At 37.4% G+C, this 18,180-nt stretch overlaps 2 protein-coding genes across 2 annotated transcripts; both read right to left on the minus strand.

The window, feature by feature from the left end:
* Positions 1 to 3,350: 3,350 nt before the first annotated feature.
* On the minus strand, positions 3,351 to 10,772 carry twf2b (twinfilin actin-binding protein 2b). The gene is made up of 11 exons (XM_084734536.1): positions 9,865 to 10,772; positions 8,974 to 9,051; positions 8,708 to 8,886; positions 7,311 to 7,406; positions 6,912 to 7,016; positions 6,369 to 6,383; positions 6,236 to 6,277; positions 6,014 to 6,139; positions 5,676 to 5,826; positions 3,971 to 4,092; positions 3,351 to 3,869 (listed from the first exon to the last, which is right to left on the minus strand). The coding sequence occupies exons 1-11, from the start codon at positions 9,887 to 9,889 to the stop codon at positions 3,702 to 3,704; spliced, it is 1,107 nt and encodes a 368-aa protein (XP_084590662.1). The 5' UTR covers positions 9,890 to 10,772; the 3' UTR covers positions 3,351 to 3,701.
* A 1,721-nt stretch (positions 10,773 to 12,493) lies between these two features.
* Positions 12,494 to 17,187, minus strand: LOC146331696 (WD repeat-containing protein 82-like). Its single transcript, XM_084734548.1, has 9 exons — positions 16,979 to 17,187; positions 16,178 to 16,278; positions 15,986 to 16,052; positions 14,900 to 14,999; positions 14,290 to 14,406; positions 14,047 to 14,202; positions 13,873 to 13,942; positions 13,132 to 13,274; positions 12,494 to 13,041 (listed from the first exon to the last, which is right to left on the minus strand). The coding sequence occupies exons 1-9, from the start codon at positions 17,137 to 17,139 to the stop codon at positions 13,009 to 13,011; spliced, it is 948 nt and encodes a 315-aa protein (XP_084590674.1). The 5' UTR covers positions 17,140 to 17,187; the 3' UTR covers positions 12,494 to 13,008.
* Between the last annotated feature and the right edge of the window lie 993 nt (positions 17,188 to 18,180).

An 18,180-nucleotide genomic window follows, 5' to 3' on the forward strand; every position in this document is an offset into this window, starting at 1 on the left:
CACACACACACACACACACACACACACACACACACACACACACACAGTCAACACACACACACACTGCTTCCTGGACCGATTTCAAAATACAGTGACTTTATTATAATTGCGAAAATCAGTACTCATAAAATTAAATCAACAGAGAGGAAGCTGTTCTATGATGCCTTCAGGTAAGAATTCAAGCAATAAATTTATTCAATTCGACACTCTGAAGCAAAAAGCAAATAAAACCACAACAACAAACTAACTATTGCAATTCAAAACTATATAATTCGTGATATGTTGAAACATTTTACACGTTTAATCACGACTAAAAATAAAAATATAAACTACTACAGTGAATTAAAAACTAACTTGTAATAAGCTTGGTTGTTGTCAAAAGAAACAGGACGAAGCTTTTCACCATAATGGTTCTTTTTTCAAACTTTTGTGGCTTATTTCACAAATATATGTGATTATCCGCAGTGTTTGTTCATGATTATTTTTTTTCATGATAAAATATTTATTCCCTGGTAAATACTTTGCACATTCCTGAACAAAATCAGTACAGTTCTTTCGTTTACCCAACATATTGTCTTTTTTCATATTTTATAGTAAATTCTTTCTTCCGCTTATGGTCCTTGCAGTACATGCTTTTTATCTTTCATTATATTTTTCTACTTAATTTATATGCACCAAAACCACCGAGGCAAATCTCTTCCGAAAATTCAACAATGAACCTGATTCTGATTTAATATTGAATACTTTGACTCAAAGGGTGTATAAGTTTCTGTAAATCTGACTTATAGCTTTTAATTCAGCTGCAGATTGTGTTGATATTTTCAAACGCAAACTCAGGGCCTACTCATTTAATCTAGCTTTTAACTGAACTCAATTTATTTATTTATTTATTTATTATCTAATTATTTATACATTTTAATCCATTTTATTAGTCGGTATATCCTTTCATTTGATCTATTTATGGTTGTTTTAACACGCTAAATTTTATCTTTGGTTTTACTCTTTTATCTTAATTGGTTATATATTTTTTCTCTGCCGCTGGTGTTTCCTCACATGACAGTGTTTTTAAAAGGCTGCTGTTCATATTTTAATGCTTTATTAATTACAAAATCATTTATGTATGTTGTGCGTATGTGTGTTTTATTGTGTACAGCACTTTGTTACATTTTGTTTGTATGAAAAAGCTATAAAATAAAATCTGATTGATTGATAGTGCTTTAAACATAATTTTGTTGTTTTGTCACTCATGGTTTCCAACCTTTTATTTTGTAGGGAAATAGCAGTACTTCCGGTAATGTTTGGCGTGCCTCTGTCTGTCTTGATGCAGCTGCCGGCAATAACGTGTTTAACGCTGCATTTGCATGCAAGGGAAATACCATTTTTCAGCCTTTATAAATCTGTATTGCACGCTTGTATGGTTTCAGTACCGTCATGTCTGACTTTATATTTATAGGTTACTTTCAGCAAAATTAATGTCACTTAATAATATTGTTCAGTAAACCAAACACTGTTGTATATTAACATCCAAATGCTCGTTTAATTCCTTTAAAGTGTCTTTGTCTCCCTTCTCCCCTTCATTCTCTGAAAAATATTTTTTCAGCCTGTGATTATTTCTTGTTATGTAACCATGAAGAAAATCACCTGTGTCGTGCAAACCAGTTGGTTTGTTTTCCTGGAATTTAACTGAACTGGGTCGTGTCAGAAGTCAGTGTGTCTTCACAAAGTCAAGGTTCATCATCACCCACCCAACAGTTCCCATGCACACAGATAATGACCACTTGAAAGCTGCTATTCAGCCCTGAACTGTGTTTCCAAGAAAAAATGTTCACATCAACGGTCTTTCCCGTGAGGTATGAAAGCAGCAGAACTGCACAGCTGAAGGCTTCTGGGTAGAGAGCTTTCCTGGAAAACACACACACACACACACACACACACACACACACACAACAAACTGACCTCTACTGCTGTGCTGTGATCCCTGCTGTTGCTGCTGCTGCTGACCTGCATGACTATAGGATATCAAACATGCATGTACACACACACACAAATGAGGGCACAGACACTAAAAAAATAAAGAAAATATTTTATTGTAGGACCATGTAAAACAACAGCCTTCAGTTGAGTGTAGTCAAACCTTGCTCAGGTGGACTGACGAAGGCAACTGTAAATGTGACGTGGATGAATTTGCATGTGGCTAAGAGTGAACAATGGACACAGTATAAGCCTGGGCCTAGGCGATATAAAGGGTAATCCACCTTAAAGCAGAAATTTCATAGTCGTTTCCCAATGATTGTGAGTGGCTGAATCAATGGTGAAATGGTAAAAAAAGTGGAATAATTCCCTAACATAGAGAGCAGTGACAGAAAGCAAATCAGATGGGAAATAATGCCTTAAATTTGTACAGTAATTGGCAAATGTAAGTGAATTAATATAGCTTTCATATATAAAATAGCACTTTATATATATATTTTATACATGTCTTTCATCCAGTTTTTATCTGAAGGCATTGGTAGGCAGATTTTGTTATCTTTGGACAAAGCCAGACTCCCCTCTGTTACCGGTCTTTGTGCTAAAGGTACCCACACTTGATCAGAGGTAAATAAGCTGCAAAGCTTTGGATCTCTGCTACAACTCAATATAAAGTTATTTAGGTTTGAAAAAAAGGTTTGACTGCACTATATACTGTCATCAATGACACACGGGTGGATATGAAGGGTTTAAGAAGAATTAAAACTTTGTACATTCATTATTACATTATAAGAATCTACCTCAAAATACTGACATGTAATCATTACTTTGACATGTTGTCATTTATGATGAAATTTAAATAAATTTTCATAAACCAAAAGATGGGTCTTCCATTTTGTTTCCGTGCGTCCGTGCTGATAGATGTTGTCAACAACACTTTGAAGATGACAACAAGTGCAGCTATAGCGACAGCTCTGCCTCTATTTAACCAAAGGAAAGGCAGAAGAACTAGTGAATGGAAGTACTTTGCATTTGAGGAAGATCATTAGGGATTGATAACAAATTTGCAAAAACGAGTATGCAAATAGTGCCATTGAACTTTTCAGACAGAAAGAGGAAGTGGTTGCATCATAGTGTGAGTGAGTGAGTTTCACTTCATGTTAATATCAAATTCATTACGTATCTTAAAATATATGTTACTAAGCTGCCATTGCTGTGTTCTCCACTATGTTCTATGATGTTTGCTGTGGTTAAATGCTAAAGGCTACCGTGTTTTGGCTGATGTAGTGAAACCATAGCTTTTAGTGGTGGGCTACTGTCATCCTTACCATTCAATTTGTGTCATCTGTGATCAGAATATGTACACAGGATTTATTATTCTGTTTTTGTTTTTTAGCTTGCTGTCGAATGATTGAGAATTATGTAACTTCACGGGTATTGGTATCAACTCCTAAATTTAGGGTTTCGTGATATCCCGAGTCCACATATCAGCCAACCAGCCCAGTCAGGCTCGAATACAAACGGTCCCGTTGTTCACATCTTTCATTCTATGAATTCTGCTTCATGGTGGATCTGTTTTGTCCTGTTTTCAGTGTGAAATCTGTGTCCGCAAGTAAAAAGAAGAAATAGCTAGAAGCTAAGCAGTCAAATAACAAGTAAATTCATAGATATTGTGTTGTTTTGCCTGTGTGCTTGTGTGTATAATGTGCTATGTGCATGTGTGTGTATAATGTCTAACTTTCTTCCCCATTCTCCCCTGCACCCTTGATGATGCGTTTGTTGCCCCTCTTGCCTCCTGGTCCACGGGGCTTGGAAAAGGCCTGCTTCAGGGTGTGCTCCATTGGGTGGACCTCCTCGTACAGGAAGTCTTCTGTCAGGCCGTCACCACTGTCTATCTCCATCTACACACACACACACACACAATAATACATAAAATAATGGATACGATGACCTTAGAACTAAAGCATTTATTGTCATCACAACAGATTTGGGTGACCTGTACCTTTTTGGTGACCTCCAGCTGGTAGTCTCTCTCCACCTCATCCAGTAGCCTGTTCTTACAACTGGAATACAACATCCGTTCTTTGATGCTACAGGTGTACCCTGGCATCGAGTATATGAACACTGGAAGAAACACACAGTAGTCAATAAAACAGCTGATTCATATATAAAGCTGTTTGACTTATGACACATAAACCTGTTTCAGACACTTAAGGGCCCCCCACACATGATCAGCAAAAAAACCGCTCTGTGCTGGTGCACCACTGAGGGGCAAATCTGCAGTGAACTTTGACCTCATTTGCCTCTGACTTTTCAAAGCACAACCGATGGGATTGGTTGCATGTGATGATGTAGCAAGAAGCAACCATAGATTAATGGAAGCAGCACAAGCAAAGGAGGGAGAAAGTGGTTAAGGGACCCCCAGACCTGCAAAAGACCTTATGAGAGTGATAATTTTAATGTTCGGACAATGTGCACAATGAAAAAACAATGTGTGCAAATCTCGCGAGAGTTTCGCAAATCAAGGGTTCCCTTCTAGAGATGTCTGAGAGTGATGGAAGAAACGTGTTTCAGAGTTCCACAAAACTCTATAACACAACATTAAAAGCCACAATCTCAGTAATAAATGTAATGCATAGCAAATATATGATAAAGTATCAAAAGCCGGATCATGCTACAAAATTTGTGAATCATACAGTTTACGACCTGAGCTAAATCCAGTGCTAAAGTTAGCTTAGCTGTTTGTATACCTGGCAGACATGGCATGTACAAGCTGATCTACTTATGGTGTGTACTGAGGATAGCGTTTTTCAAATGTGCAAGACAACACACACTGTCTGTTTAGTACGTTTGCCATAATAAATATGCAATATGGGGCATTTCTCCCCTGTAGGTTACTTTAGCACACACACTGTGATTTACCAAGCTTGAAAATAATTTTGGTGACTGTGACTGCATCTGTATATAATATATTTGAAAGGAAGGTGCCAATCAGCCCAGTGTTGTGCACAGAGGGCTGCTGTTACTGTGGTGAGGAGGAAACAATCTCATTTAATGTAATTTCTCATGAGCTGTTTGGGGAATGCATTTCTTTTTATTTTCATTCAATAATCCTGGATGCAGAAAAACACTGTGATTAAACATAAATTTATTGTAGCCTTGTTGCAGCCAAATGAAAGTGAACATTCACAGCCGCTGTAGCCTAAAGAAAATTAACATTGATATTTATTATCCCATTTCCTTCTTTTCACCAACAATACATTTTTAACTGGAGTTTTCCTTTTTCATAGGTTGTGCATCTCTTGCCAGGGCATTTATGGCCATTATCAGACCAGATACAGTACTGACCTAGTGTGTGTGACAATTAGCCTGAGCGCTCGTGCCACAGAGGATGCCGCTCATATCTCCTGCACAATGGATTTATTATTATTATTTAAAATTATTTATTTACTTATTGAAGATAGTTGAAGACATTTTATTCTTCAGCCTACTGATGAATAAATGTTGGGTTTTGGGCTGTTGGTTGGATAAAAGAAACAATTTGAAGATGTTATTTGGATTTTCAGAAAATGTGATGAACATTTTTCACTTTTTTTTGACATTTTATAGACTAAACGATTACATGTGAAAATTTTGGGTAAATAATCACTAATTGCAGCCCTGATATCATCTTTAACTACAGCGAGTGAGCTTGTGTAGTGACTGACCCAGCGCCTCCTGTAACTGTCCTTGGTGGGAATGTTTGAAGATGAAGAAGTGGTATCTGGGTGAATCTGTGGGAATCCTGTAGGGAAGTTCCTGGGTCTCTGTAGGTTTGGTGTGAACCAGCTCAATGGTCTCTTTCTCTACATCCAGCCTCTGCGACACAACATACACAAACAGGCTTTGTTCAGGGGTCAGGTCATGCACAACCAATTTCACTGACAAACACTGATAGACAGTCTGTTTCAAAAATAGATCCCGACAGCTTGTTTTTGTTTACAGGAAAAATGTCACATTTTGCAAGCTGTGTAATTAATGATAAAGCTTTTCTGTCCAGGCTCACCAACTGTATGTAGTTGATGCGTCTCTGCTTGAGTTGCTGCAGAGCTCGTTTGGCCTCTTCTTGTAACGGGAATGCAAGACCTTGAAGAGTCTGTGCCCTTTTGTCTAAGCCAAACTCCATTGTAACCTGCAGGATAAGAATAAAAACACAGAAAACTCAGTGCCGATGTGTTATAACACGTGACAGAAAATGAAACAGTGACTAAAACAGATCATCACAAACCCTCGCTCGTGCTGTTGGAGTTCCAATTCGTCTACGTTCATCCTGTGGACATAAGAGACGGTTTTAAAATCTCTCCTCCTCTCTCTTCTACATGCACACAGATGGTTTTGTATCATGAAAAAATTCTACTTACCCATACAACTTTGTCCTGTAGGAAAAGAGTAGAAATACACAGGGTGAGTACAAATAACAAACAAAACACATTAAGTATTAACGGTGTGAGGAAAAAAATGATACAGCATGGTATGGCAATATCCTATTCATACGCCAATATGCTGGGTATCAATATTCATTATACAAATTATTAATATTGCAAACGAGGATTAAACTTTTTGATACTAAAACAGTAAAATCTATTGTTTTTTCAGCCCACTAGATGGTGCAGTTTTGAGTTCACAGTCAGTGGGGTTGGTAGATTTTTATGAATGTCTTAGTCTATCTAATTGTTAAATCCCATTCTGTTACAATAAAAGTTATTGAAGTGCTATGAACAGATTGAAAACTTTATCTTATTAGAAAAAAAACAGAGGTTAATAAACTACATTATATTGCAATGCATGTTATTGCAATACTCTGCATATCGCAAAATGTTTGAAATGATAATATTATCGTATTGTGGGGCCTCTGGTGATCTAAAGTGGGTTATATTATACTCAGCCAGCTTATTAAATTCTACCTCTGTTACTTTAATTCGTTGTAGTTCCTGCTCGGCTGCTGTGAGCGGAGCCGGGGAGGAGCAGGAGGACATGTGTCGCAGGTATCCCTGGAAGCACACATCTTCCTGCAAAACAAACACACGCACATACACACACAAACAGGGTGGTTCTCAATCACCAGCAGCTAAAGGTTCACTGATCAGTCTGTTTGTTGTCTTTAGTGTTCTTGGCAATAAAGAGTATGTCTGACATAATTAGATATATTCTTTGTCTTAAAGCAATGTACAATTATCAATGTCATGGAAGAAATGTTTGTCACAAGGTTATTTGAACAACAAACTATTAAGGCTAATGTATGTATGTCCTTTTTGTGATCACTGATCACTGATCAGTCGTCATGCTGGAGGGTCTTTACTCACCTCGACTGTGCCAAACATTTCATCTTTAATGTGACCTCCTCCAAACTCTTTCTTCAGCGTGGCACGAGTGGCTGCATACACCATCTTCTGCCTCACCTAATGGGTGCCGGGACAGACAGGAGGATGTAATGAACATGAACTACGCTTGTTATGGTTTCTTATAGTCGTCAAATGCATTTCTGGTTTTAGCATTTTTGTGACCTGTGTTTAGTGAGGGTCTGGTAGTTTTTAATGAACCAATGAACTCAAAGCTTTGCTTATTGTTTGGATATTTGAGCTTCACCATGCAGAGTGATGTTTGTGTAAAGTTTGACACTAAAAGGCTGTTTTCTCAGTTTCACAAAGTTTTTCTGTGCTCACCTTATATCGAAGTTTGACATGCTCATGTACAAAATGATCTTTATTCGGTTTGTGATCTGTTTTAATATTTTTTGTGGTATTAATTGTAATTTAAAAGTAGAATGATACAACCACAGAACACACAGGCTGAATGTGTTTATGCCAGGTGTGTAATAGCATATAAATAATAACTCATCAAGAACGTTTCTTATGCTTAACTTTTCTTTAAAGGTGGAATGATGTAGCTGCAGAACATATATTTTGAATATGTTTAAGGCAGATGTTGTGAATACCATATTAACAAAAATAAAAATGTTTTTTTAAAAAAATGTAAGTATGGATCTTTGATGTCATGGAAAAATCGAACACTATACCTGTGTGTTGTAAGTTTGTATTTGCACATTGCCATTTGTAATGTTTTTGTTTTTGTTACCTGCCTAGGAACTACAGATGCATGTACTTTTAGAGATAAAGTAAAAGAAGCAGTTTTCTGCAGAGGTGGAAGAAATTGTTGGAATTTCTAAGAGTTAACCTGGATAACAACTGTGGACAAATGACTGAACTGGGGACATGAATGTTGATATGAATTGGATCCATGTTTACAATAATTATCATTTAATTTAAACATATCGTGTATCTCATTGTATTATGTAAGTGTTTTACCTTTAAAGGAGCAGATCTACACAGTATGTTTTGGTGTCTTTTCTTGAGAAAATTTTAATAGAATAAAAAAAGTTAAATTGTAAATATGTTTTTAATTGAGGTCATTGGTACTATTTTTCTTAAATGACAATTACAATCTAAGTGTGAACATCTGTTTTAATGCCTGCCTATGGAAAATATTGTTAAAATGTTACCTTTAGTTTAGTTTTACAGAAAAATTTAATTTTGTTTGGTTTAATTTTTTTCATGGTATCCTGCTTATATTGTTTTTTTAAGCACAGAATAGTCAGTTCAGACATATTTTGTTTTGTTTTTAATCATAATACTTTTAGCTATAGACTTAAAATGACTAAATTTTAAACCGTGGCTGATTGACATAGCCTCTTCAGACTTACTGGTGATTGGTCAGGTGACCAGGCGATGAAGATCCACTCGTATCCCTGTGCATTCTGGGAGTCCAGGCGGTAGAGGATGTAGCAGGGCTCCTGAGGCGTGAGCAGAGGGAGCACGAACTGATCGTAATCCTTGTCCCAGCTCTGTGCCGGCTCTCTGAACCAATCTAACACCAATTCCTCTGCAGACAAACAAAAACGTGGATCAGTTCAGCTGAAAGCTCTCATGCGTCCTGTCACTCCAAACACAAGGAACATGTCATGTTTACCGTTTCTGATGACAATCTTCATTATTCTGATGGCACCTCCCCTCGCTCGGGCCAGAAACTCTTTCAGCTCAGATGTTGCTACAGTAACCAGATATAAGGCAGACAAGTCAAAACTGAAGATGGGGGGTTGAAAGCAAGTGAGACACAGAATTGGGTAGGTAAGAACCTGAGACTCCACTTCAGGGAGAAAATTTGATCCACTGCCAAATAGTCACGCCATCACCTACAGAGACTCAGACTGGGGACCAAACATGCACCAAAGAACCTCTGAGAAAGTTGGGTCTGAGGGATGAAACAACCCCATAAGTCCCTACATTTTCAAACCCATGAGCGGTAGTTTGATACCGAAAACTAGATTCAGCTATTTATTGAACTCCCTCCCCCTCCCTTGCCATGGTTACCAAACACAGCGGCCTCATAAATGATGTAAGAGCAGGTGAGAAAGGTGAGAGAGGTACGCTTCTGCCAACCTGTCCCCCTACGCTCCAATTACCAAATGCCATAACACACGTATATAGGTATCTCTTGAAGTATCTATAAATTCCTGTAGGTGTTAAACATACTGATTTCTGTAGTCACACAGAAGACAGACATTTAACTGTGAATTAGTCATTTAGAGGCTTAAATTTTTCAGATGTGTTGCCTTTACAGTCCACAATCATTTATATAAAGTCAGTGAAGTTAAAGGACCACTTCAAGAAGATCGTAAGTCTTTTTTTTAAGGATATCAGAGAAGATTATTAGTGAAGTTGCAAAGATGTTTTACATGTCATGGAAGAGCTCAAAAGGGTACAAGAAAATTTAGAAAGCACCTAAATTGAATATGGAGACTATTTCACAAAAACACTCTGCTTTAATCTAGAGTTTTCCTTTTTTAAAAAAAGAGCTTACCGTTAATTCCAGTTTGGTGTGACATCTTTTGGCAGTCGCTTCACTCTCCTCTCATGCAAGAAGGACCAGGTCCAGGTCTCTGTGTCCTCGCTCTTCTTGCTCAGCGGGTAGGCTGCCTCTACACTGATGGCAGACAGATGGACCCACGCGCACCAGTGACATAAACGCCTCGAGGGTGACTCGGGAGATTCCTCTAACACTTGAAACACAATCTGCGGAACTGTGGCTGATGAGTAATAACAGGCCTGTCAGTGGATATGCCACCCTAACCACTGATCTAAAACTCCCCGCGTATCGATGACCACAACTTTAAAAGTCTTGGTGGGGGAGCGTCTCCCAGGTCACATACTGTCCTGTTCTGTACTGGTCTGCACTGTGTGGGAGGGGGACACCTGGCTATATAGAAACCCAGTGCTCCCGACATCAGTGGTCAGTACAGTGTTTTCAGATGCTGTCAGGGCACCACATGTAACGACATTTATTCACTCATTCACAGAGTGACTGATCAGCTCAGGCATCATCTCAAATTCCAGCCACCTGCTCACAGAAATGTGACACCAATCAAGAATCTGACTACTTCATTTCAACATTGATCAATGGACCAATAAGGGGGAGGTTTCAAGTATTTGTGATCAGTACCTTTGTGCGTTTTGATCGCCAACGTTACCATTAATATTTAATGACAAGGTTAGAATAGGATGGACCCGATACCCAATATTGCCGATCCCTACACCGGTACGAGGACATATTTTCATTATCAAGTCTCTATTGGAATTAAATGATTAATTTGTCTAGTCTTATCACGATGGGCCACTGGCAGATGCACACATAAAAGACGATGCTTTGCAAAATAAAACACAATTATCAGAATAGAATGCAGCACTTTCCAAAATAAAATACAACACTTTACCAAACTGACACATTCACTGGGGAAAATAGGAAAACTGAAGCTGAGAGGTTTTCTTTTCGCTTTCTGTTCATCAAATAATCGGAATGACTGTTCTTAAGATGGGCAACATGACAGACCATGAGCAATCATAACAGCAACTTTGATATCTGCTTAAGACACTTCAAAAAAACCTCCACATTGCAGACTGATTCCTGTCATGTGAGCATAAATAAAGCATCATCTTAGAGGCAGAAATATTGACATTTTGAGCCAATATGATCTCATTTTAAAGCCTTTATCTGCTGATACTGATGATGTGCCAAGAAATGTAGATATACCACTGCACACTATTAAAATATGAGAATATGAGGTTTCTCATGCCACGATATAAACACCTTTTATCACAAAGCGTGAGGTAAAAAGCTCCAAATGACTTGTGTGTACACTAGTAGAGTTGGCTGCTGCAGTCAGTACTAATGGGGCCATTACTGGACACTGATGAAAACAAACTCATCAGCACAGTGTATACAGTGGGTATAGTAGGCAGGAGTGAGCGAGGGTGAAAAAAGTGCCAAATCCTTGAACTATCACCTGTTATTCCTTCATCTCTCCTTCCACGCATCCTTTGCTGCCCACACACCCACACGGAGGTAGGTGAGAGAAAGATAAGTGTGTACCTGTGAGGTTACCTGTGATGGGATCATCCATTATTCACTCAGTGGTGAGTACACAACCCAAGCGTCTATACATTATTCAACAGAACCTCCCACCCCCCTCCTCCACTTCAGGAAGACACACTTTATGTGCACAGAAGAAAAAAAAAAAAGAAGCACACGCAATCATCAATTAGATTAAAACTGTCTGTGTTTCTCTCACGCTCGCTTGTGTGTGTTCACAGATTGGTTTACTGACTGAGTGAACTTCTGTTAAGTGAGCTCATGTAAGTGTCATTGTTGAGAGATCCACCGATACACTAATCCTATAATTATCTATTAAAGACACATCTATAAAGACTCTATTCACCATGTTTAAGGCTGTACTTATTCATATACAATGAGGGACTTGTAGTTGTACTAATGTCAATTATTGGCTGTTTCATATTGTAGAAATAGGGAAAAACTTAAATTTTCAAAGTAAATGTGCCCACTGTGGTACTGTATGGTTGCATTTTCACCACAGGGACCAGAGTCTAAATTAAGTCTTGGGAACTTTATTTTGCCCCCCATTAAGTCCCTGCTCAGGGGGAATGTCCTTACAAAAAGTGCAAGAACCCAATCTTCAAGGTGGAAACACAGACAAGAACAGACAGGAGAAAACTTTCAGTGCCTTGAAATGTAGTTCGTGGGAGTTAAAATTTCCAGGTACTTTGAGAGGAAACATGGCTCATACACCTGATTAGTCAATCAATAGAAAAACAAGAAAAGGCATCTAACTTTACCAAGTTTCATCTTCTCAGTTGTGAAGATTTTTTGCTTTTGTTTTTCTTATGTGATAGTAAACTAAATGTCTTTTGGATTTTGGACTGTTGGACAAAAAAATGCAAAGGGAAGAAGTCACCTTGGGTTTTAGGAAATTCTCTGACATGTTATAGATGAAACAGTTAGTAAAAAAAAACTGTGATTTATTGATAACCACAACAATCATTAGTAAAAGCCCTCATGCTGTATATCAAGGTTTATCTGATGATAAATGTATGTCAAAAAAGGAAGTAAATCTTATTTAATGTGAAACTGTTTATTTCCAAATATCTGAACAGTGAAAACAGTGATAATAAAATGATACATGAAATATCTAAAGTAATATAAATAAAATTAGCCTAGATGTGGGTTAGATTTTAATGGAATGGAATGTACCTGAATTGCGTAAAAATTTGGGGATTTTGAAACTGCTGAACAGTCTTTTAAAACTTTAAAAACACTGATAATCGGTAAAATTATAGATTAAATATCAAGGTACAGGATAAAAATATTAACAGAATGTAATGCACCTGAATTGTGTTAAAAACAAAACTATTTTTAACACAAGGTATGTGCGATTAAATCACAGCTGCACAGCCTTCCATAAGTTCTAAAATACTGGAAGTAAAAAGTGCAACTGTAAGTATAAAAAAAAGCTTTTTTTTTCTCTTAAAAAAAACTATGAGGCCATGAAGTTTGTATCAGGCCAGAAAAGGCAGTCTAACACATGGAGGTATCCAACAACACTGCATGATCGTGATGTGTTTGACAACGTGGACTCACTTTGGCAACGTCCCTCTATAAGTCATCAACACATGGCAGCCAAAATGTCTGTTAAGAGAAGAAAACGATTACAAATGAGCAGTTTGTCCAGCAGCTGCTACTGTACATGAGTCACTGATGTGATGTGTTTGATCTCACCATGTTAGTGCAGGCACTAGCAAACGTCATGTATCTGGGGTTAAACTGCAGAGTGTTGATGGGTCCTGGATGTTTCCCGTCCAGCACAGCCACCTTCATCCCGCTCTCAGTGCTCCAGACATGGACTCTCCCATCCTCTGACCCTGCAACAAGACACACTTTAACACAGATCGCACAGGAAGAAACCAAAACATAAAATACAGGTGGACAGAACTCCCCATGCAGAGCCAGTAAAAATCCAAGAGGGGGTTACTTGAATAACCAGCTCTTAAGAAGAGAGGCACTTTAGATTTATGAAAGAAATTGAACCCCATGGACTTAATGAAGCAAAGGATTTGAGTTCTATTCAGTGACATGAAAATATTAACTTATATCTCTCTGCGCGGGTAATGTGGGGTCGCAGGGAGAGATATTAATTAGTTTCCTGATTAAGTTAAAATTATGTAAAATGGTGTAACTTTTGTGTAATATTAACCACACTGTGTATTTTAAAATCTTAAATTTTGTGTAACATTATTATCATGTTTTTGATAAATGTTCAGCTTTAAAGAAACACTGGAACACTTGTAATAATTAGTTATGTGACCCGTATGTATGTATCACACCTGTGAGTTTTCATATAATTTAGTCGAGTGAACTAGAAGAGGCTACAGGCAAAACACATTGTCACTCTTTTAAATTAAATCAGAGAAAAGTCTTTTAAATTTTGATCTTCATGTAAAAATAGGTGTTTAGACTCACCAATCATGACGAACTGCGAGTCAGGAGTGAAGCACGCCTCCAGGGAGATGCCTTTACTGTTGTTATAGCCCTCAAAATCAGCAAAGACAGGAAACACCTTCAGCTACTTAAAAACAATCATATTAATACAAGACAGATGCAATTCAGTTTTCTGGCAATGTTTATGTCTCTTACAGAAAAAGTGTGCAGCACCGATCCATTAAAAGCATTCAGGATGCGAATCATCCCTCCATTGGTGGAGATGAGAATCTGTTTCCCATCGTTGCTGAATTTCAGTCCAGTCCAGTCACAGACGCGATTAAACCTCGTCTCAAACGAGGCAAAGGGACCCTTTTCACAGAGAGATTATATACATTATGAGTAGGTGTGTGAAGATCTACTCCCCCACGCACACCCGCGCAACTAATTTGCATTTACCTTGTCAAAAGCACGAAGGTCGTATAATTTAATGGCTTGCGATTCCACCCCTGCAGCAAATATCAGCCCTTCAGGGTCAAAGGAACACACAGGTTTGCCCAGTGGATTAGTCAAACCCTGAAACACACACACACATACACAAATAAGTCCAAAGACAAAGAGTGAGATGTTGAAATCAGAAGTGTGGATTTTACCACCATATTTCAGCCTTCCTAATCAATGACTGGTCTTTGTGTCATGCATTGTTTATCATAATGTCTCTCCTTCCATGTAGTCTTTGTTTATATTATAATATTGTGCAATATTGTTTGCAACTACTGTTTGTTGGTCCAGTTTTACATCTGAAAGAGAAGATCCATGTGTAGCAGTGGTTCATAAAGCAGGTCTGGAGACACCCAGTGGTCACAAGACAAATGCTTATTATGAAAAAAATTACAAAACAGGGGTTTGGTAACAGCTGATACCTTGATGTGCAGTTATCTGGAAAGTCTTGATCTAAAGTGTTAACAGTTGTAGCAGCAGCAGGTGTAATCACACATTTGAGTAAGTGCCCACAGACAACAGAGAACAGAGGAAGTGTCATTTTCCAGCCTGTTTGCGGACGACTCACTTGACAGTTTGGAGATCGCAGGTCCCAGATCCGGATCGTCTTATCCAACGAGCCCGAGATAAACGTATCATCCACTGGTGACATGGAGAGAGCAATAACTCTGAGGAAAAGAAAATGTCACAGAAGAAACAAAGTCACTGATGAGATGTAAATGGTGCCTGATGGCAGAAATAACTACATAGGGAATGTGAGGCTTACAGTGAACCAATCGAAATGTGGATGGTGTCATTACTCGATAGCTATTACACTCCACAATCAACATCCACTTCATAAGAATAAGTTAAAGAAAAAAGCTGTCTATTTACACTTGAAACATTAAGGAATAAACTAGCATTTTACAGGTAAAACATGACATGAAAAGACCAGATAAGACAAAGTGAAACTTAATGGTGCCTATAAAGAACTGGTGGCTGTGAAAGAGGTAAGTATTCCATCTTTATGCTGTTCAGTAATGCATTTTAAGAATACAACTTTCACATTTATCAGTGTAAAAGTATTTGTTTCCATATCTGTAATCACCAAAAAATAGGATAACACATATAATGGATAGATTAGTACCTCATTTCACAGAAGAAGGTGAAATTATAAAACTGTAGGCCTACTTTTTGTGACAATTTGGATGGAATTTAATCTAATAGAAAAAACAAAAACAAAAAACAAATTGTAACTTCTTGGTTTTAATGGATTAAAGGGAAAAAAGTAAATAAGTGTCACAGAACAAATGGCTGGTATAAATTTAACATTTCTCCATCCAACAAGCATTTAGAAGGAGTTGTGTATATTTTATTCCCAACATAGCTTCTTGGGTACAAACAGCCCATTTTTAAGGTTTATTTGAATACTTTTCTGCTTTAATTAGTCCTCTATGACGGCAAACAGGATATTATCGGCTGTGGACAAAACAAGACATTTGAAGATGTCACTTTGGGCTTTGAGAAACAATGATCAAGATCTTTCCCCATTTTCTGAGATTTTATTTACCAAACAAATAATTGATTAATCAAGAAAATAATCCACAGATTAATCAACAATGAGAATAATTGTTAGTTGCTGTCCTATCCACTACACTGATCTGCTTTCACTCACCTTGCAGTGTGACCTGGAAAATATCTGATGTACTTGTTGTCAGTGAGTGACAGGTATCGGATGGTATCTACAAGACACAAAACCGCATTCTAGTTACAAAAATTGAGTAGAACACATGTATTTAACTTTTGTTTAACATTTTGTTTGGATTTTTTGGTCCATAGCTGACAGCTGGTAGTACTGAGTTCTTACCATCCAGTTTATTGGAGCTGTAGACCACCGTCTGTGTGTCTCCATGTGTGTAGCGGATGATGTCTACTCCATACTTCTTACTGTACAGGGTCCTTTTAGGTCTGAGAAAGGACAGAATGACTGATCACACGATGAACCAGAGTGAACCAAGGAAACTAACTTTTTAGTTTCCCTGAGGTGAACATGCCGGGTTGTCATGGTCCACACAGCTTCTTTCAAAGACATATGAACATGTAAAAAAAAGGACCGAACCAATACCGGACTTCTGGGGCAATGCCAATACTGACATTAAAGAGTAACAAAACTGCAGATATCGATGTATGGCTGATACTCTTTAATATGTATAATATAAAATATATACATGAACACACATTTTTTTGCACAGTTTCGTCAAAAATGGTTATCTAACACTTGATGGATGCAGGTATTTTAAAGTTTAACAATAAATGTTATAGTCCCAAAATATGTCAGGGCAGTGAAACAAACTTTTATTGACATTTTTTATTAATTTTAAATTTAAAAAAAACAATAGACACATACTGCCTATGCACCTAACAAATAACAACAATCTGCATTGTGCTCTGAAGAAACAAATAAGCAAAAAAAGATACTGATATAGCTGCGATAGGCTAATATCGGGCCATAATATCGGTCGACAGCTGTTGGACACTAATATAAATGTATTTAAACAGTTTAGATATGTAAATTGGTCGGGTTTTTTTTTGAGAAGGGATGGTGGTGGTTTTAAAGTTAATCACACAGTTACTGCTTGTTTTTTAATGTAATAATCTTAACACTTACTTTCCTTCCTGGATGTCATATAACACAATGCAGTCATCGTCGCTGCTTGATATCGCATTTTCACCGTTTGGGCTGAAATCCACGCAGTTGACTTTCTGTGAATTTTCTCTGTAAATCCTGGCGACCCTGAAACTTCGTAACACACTGTCTGTGATCTTCATGCCTGCAGCGACATGAGTTTTATACAAATAATATGCTATGAAACCCAAAACTCATCAGCTCCGTCTGTCCCTGGTTTAATGAAGCCTGCGATTTATTTGGCCGACCAGTGCACGAGCATTTATGACCCCTGACGCAAAATAAATGTACACATTTTCGGAAAATCGACAATAAAAATAAAAACCTTATGTTATTTACAACATGCAGCCACCGGGCAACTTAGAATAAGGACGATACACTCGGTTTGTATCTCATTATTTACCAGTCGGGCGGCGTAACCCGATCACAATGACAATCAGTGGCTTCAACACACAAGGCAGTGGAGGAGTTAGAAACAAGCGTACCTATTGTGAGAAAAAGGAAATTGCGACACACCATCACAGGAAGTTGTTGAAGCAATAGTATCAGATGTGCAAAAAACTGGAATTTTTATTTGTTCAAACTTGAAACGCTTAGAAAACTCAAACTCTTGGACTTAAAATTCACTTAAAATTCTGATAAAAAAAACAAACAAACAAAAAAATCTCTCTCCATCATTCTGCTGGTTTCAGATGTTTGTCAAATATTTTGGTGACATTTTTTATTTTTTATTTTATTTTACTTTTTTTATTTGCACACATATTAAGATACATTAATGAAGAAAAGAAAGAAAATTAATATATGACTGCTGTCAGGAGAGGTCAGGAAGCCACAGGCTTCTACTAGGGACCTCCCCTCCTTTTAAGAAAAAACAAATCAAAACAAACAAATGAACACCATAATACTAATCAAAACAACACTCACATAATTTAAGAAAAACAATAACTACCAGAACTACATACAATGAGCAAAGAAAAAGAGAAAAAAAGAGAAAAGAAGAAAGAAAAAAGAAAAGAAAAGAAAGAAAGAAATCCAGAAAACAGTAAGTACACAAATAATCCAGTGACAACAAAACAAAACACAAAATATTAAAAAACAAAACAAAACAAAACACTATGTTACAAAAAGAAGGAAAAAAGATCAAATTTAAACATCATGAATTAAATGCATTGCCAATTTCCTTT

This window comes from Lutjanus erythropterus, chromosome 2, assembly GCF_056507025.1.
Source record: "Lutjanus erythropterus isolate fLutEry1 chromosome 2, fLutEry1.hap2, whole genome shotgun sequence".
Taxonomy (NCBI): domain Eukaryota; kingdom Metazoa; phylum Chordata; class Actinopteri; order Lutjaniformes; family Lutjanidae; genus Lutjanus; species Lutjanus erythropterus.

Coding starts and splice junctions, on each gene's coding strand:
- twf2b (XM_084734536.1), bottom strand. CDS start 9,889: ATGTCACACCAAACTGGAATTAACG. Junction 9,052..9,864: donor ACACCAAACTGGAATTAACG/GTAAGCTCTTTT, acceptor TGGTTACTGTAG/CAACATCTGAGCTGAAAGAG. Junction 3,870..3,970: donor AGCTGGAGGTCACCAAAAAG/GTACAGGTCACC, acceptor GTGTGTGTGTAG/ATGGAGATAGACAGTGGTGA.
- LOC146331696 (XM_084734548.1), bottom strand. CDS start 17,139: ATGAAGATCACAGACAGTGTGTTACGAAGTTTCAGGGTCGCCAGGATT. Junction 13,943..14,046: donor CGGTGCTGCACACTTTTTCT/GTAAGAGACATA, acceptor GCTGATTTTGAG/GGCTATAACAACAGTAAAGG. Junction 13,042..13,131: donor CTAGTGCCTGCACTAACATG/GTGAGATCAAAC, acceptor TTCTCTTAACAG/ACATTTTGGCTGCCATGTGT.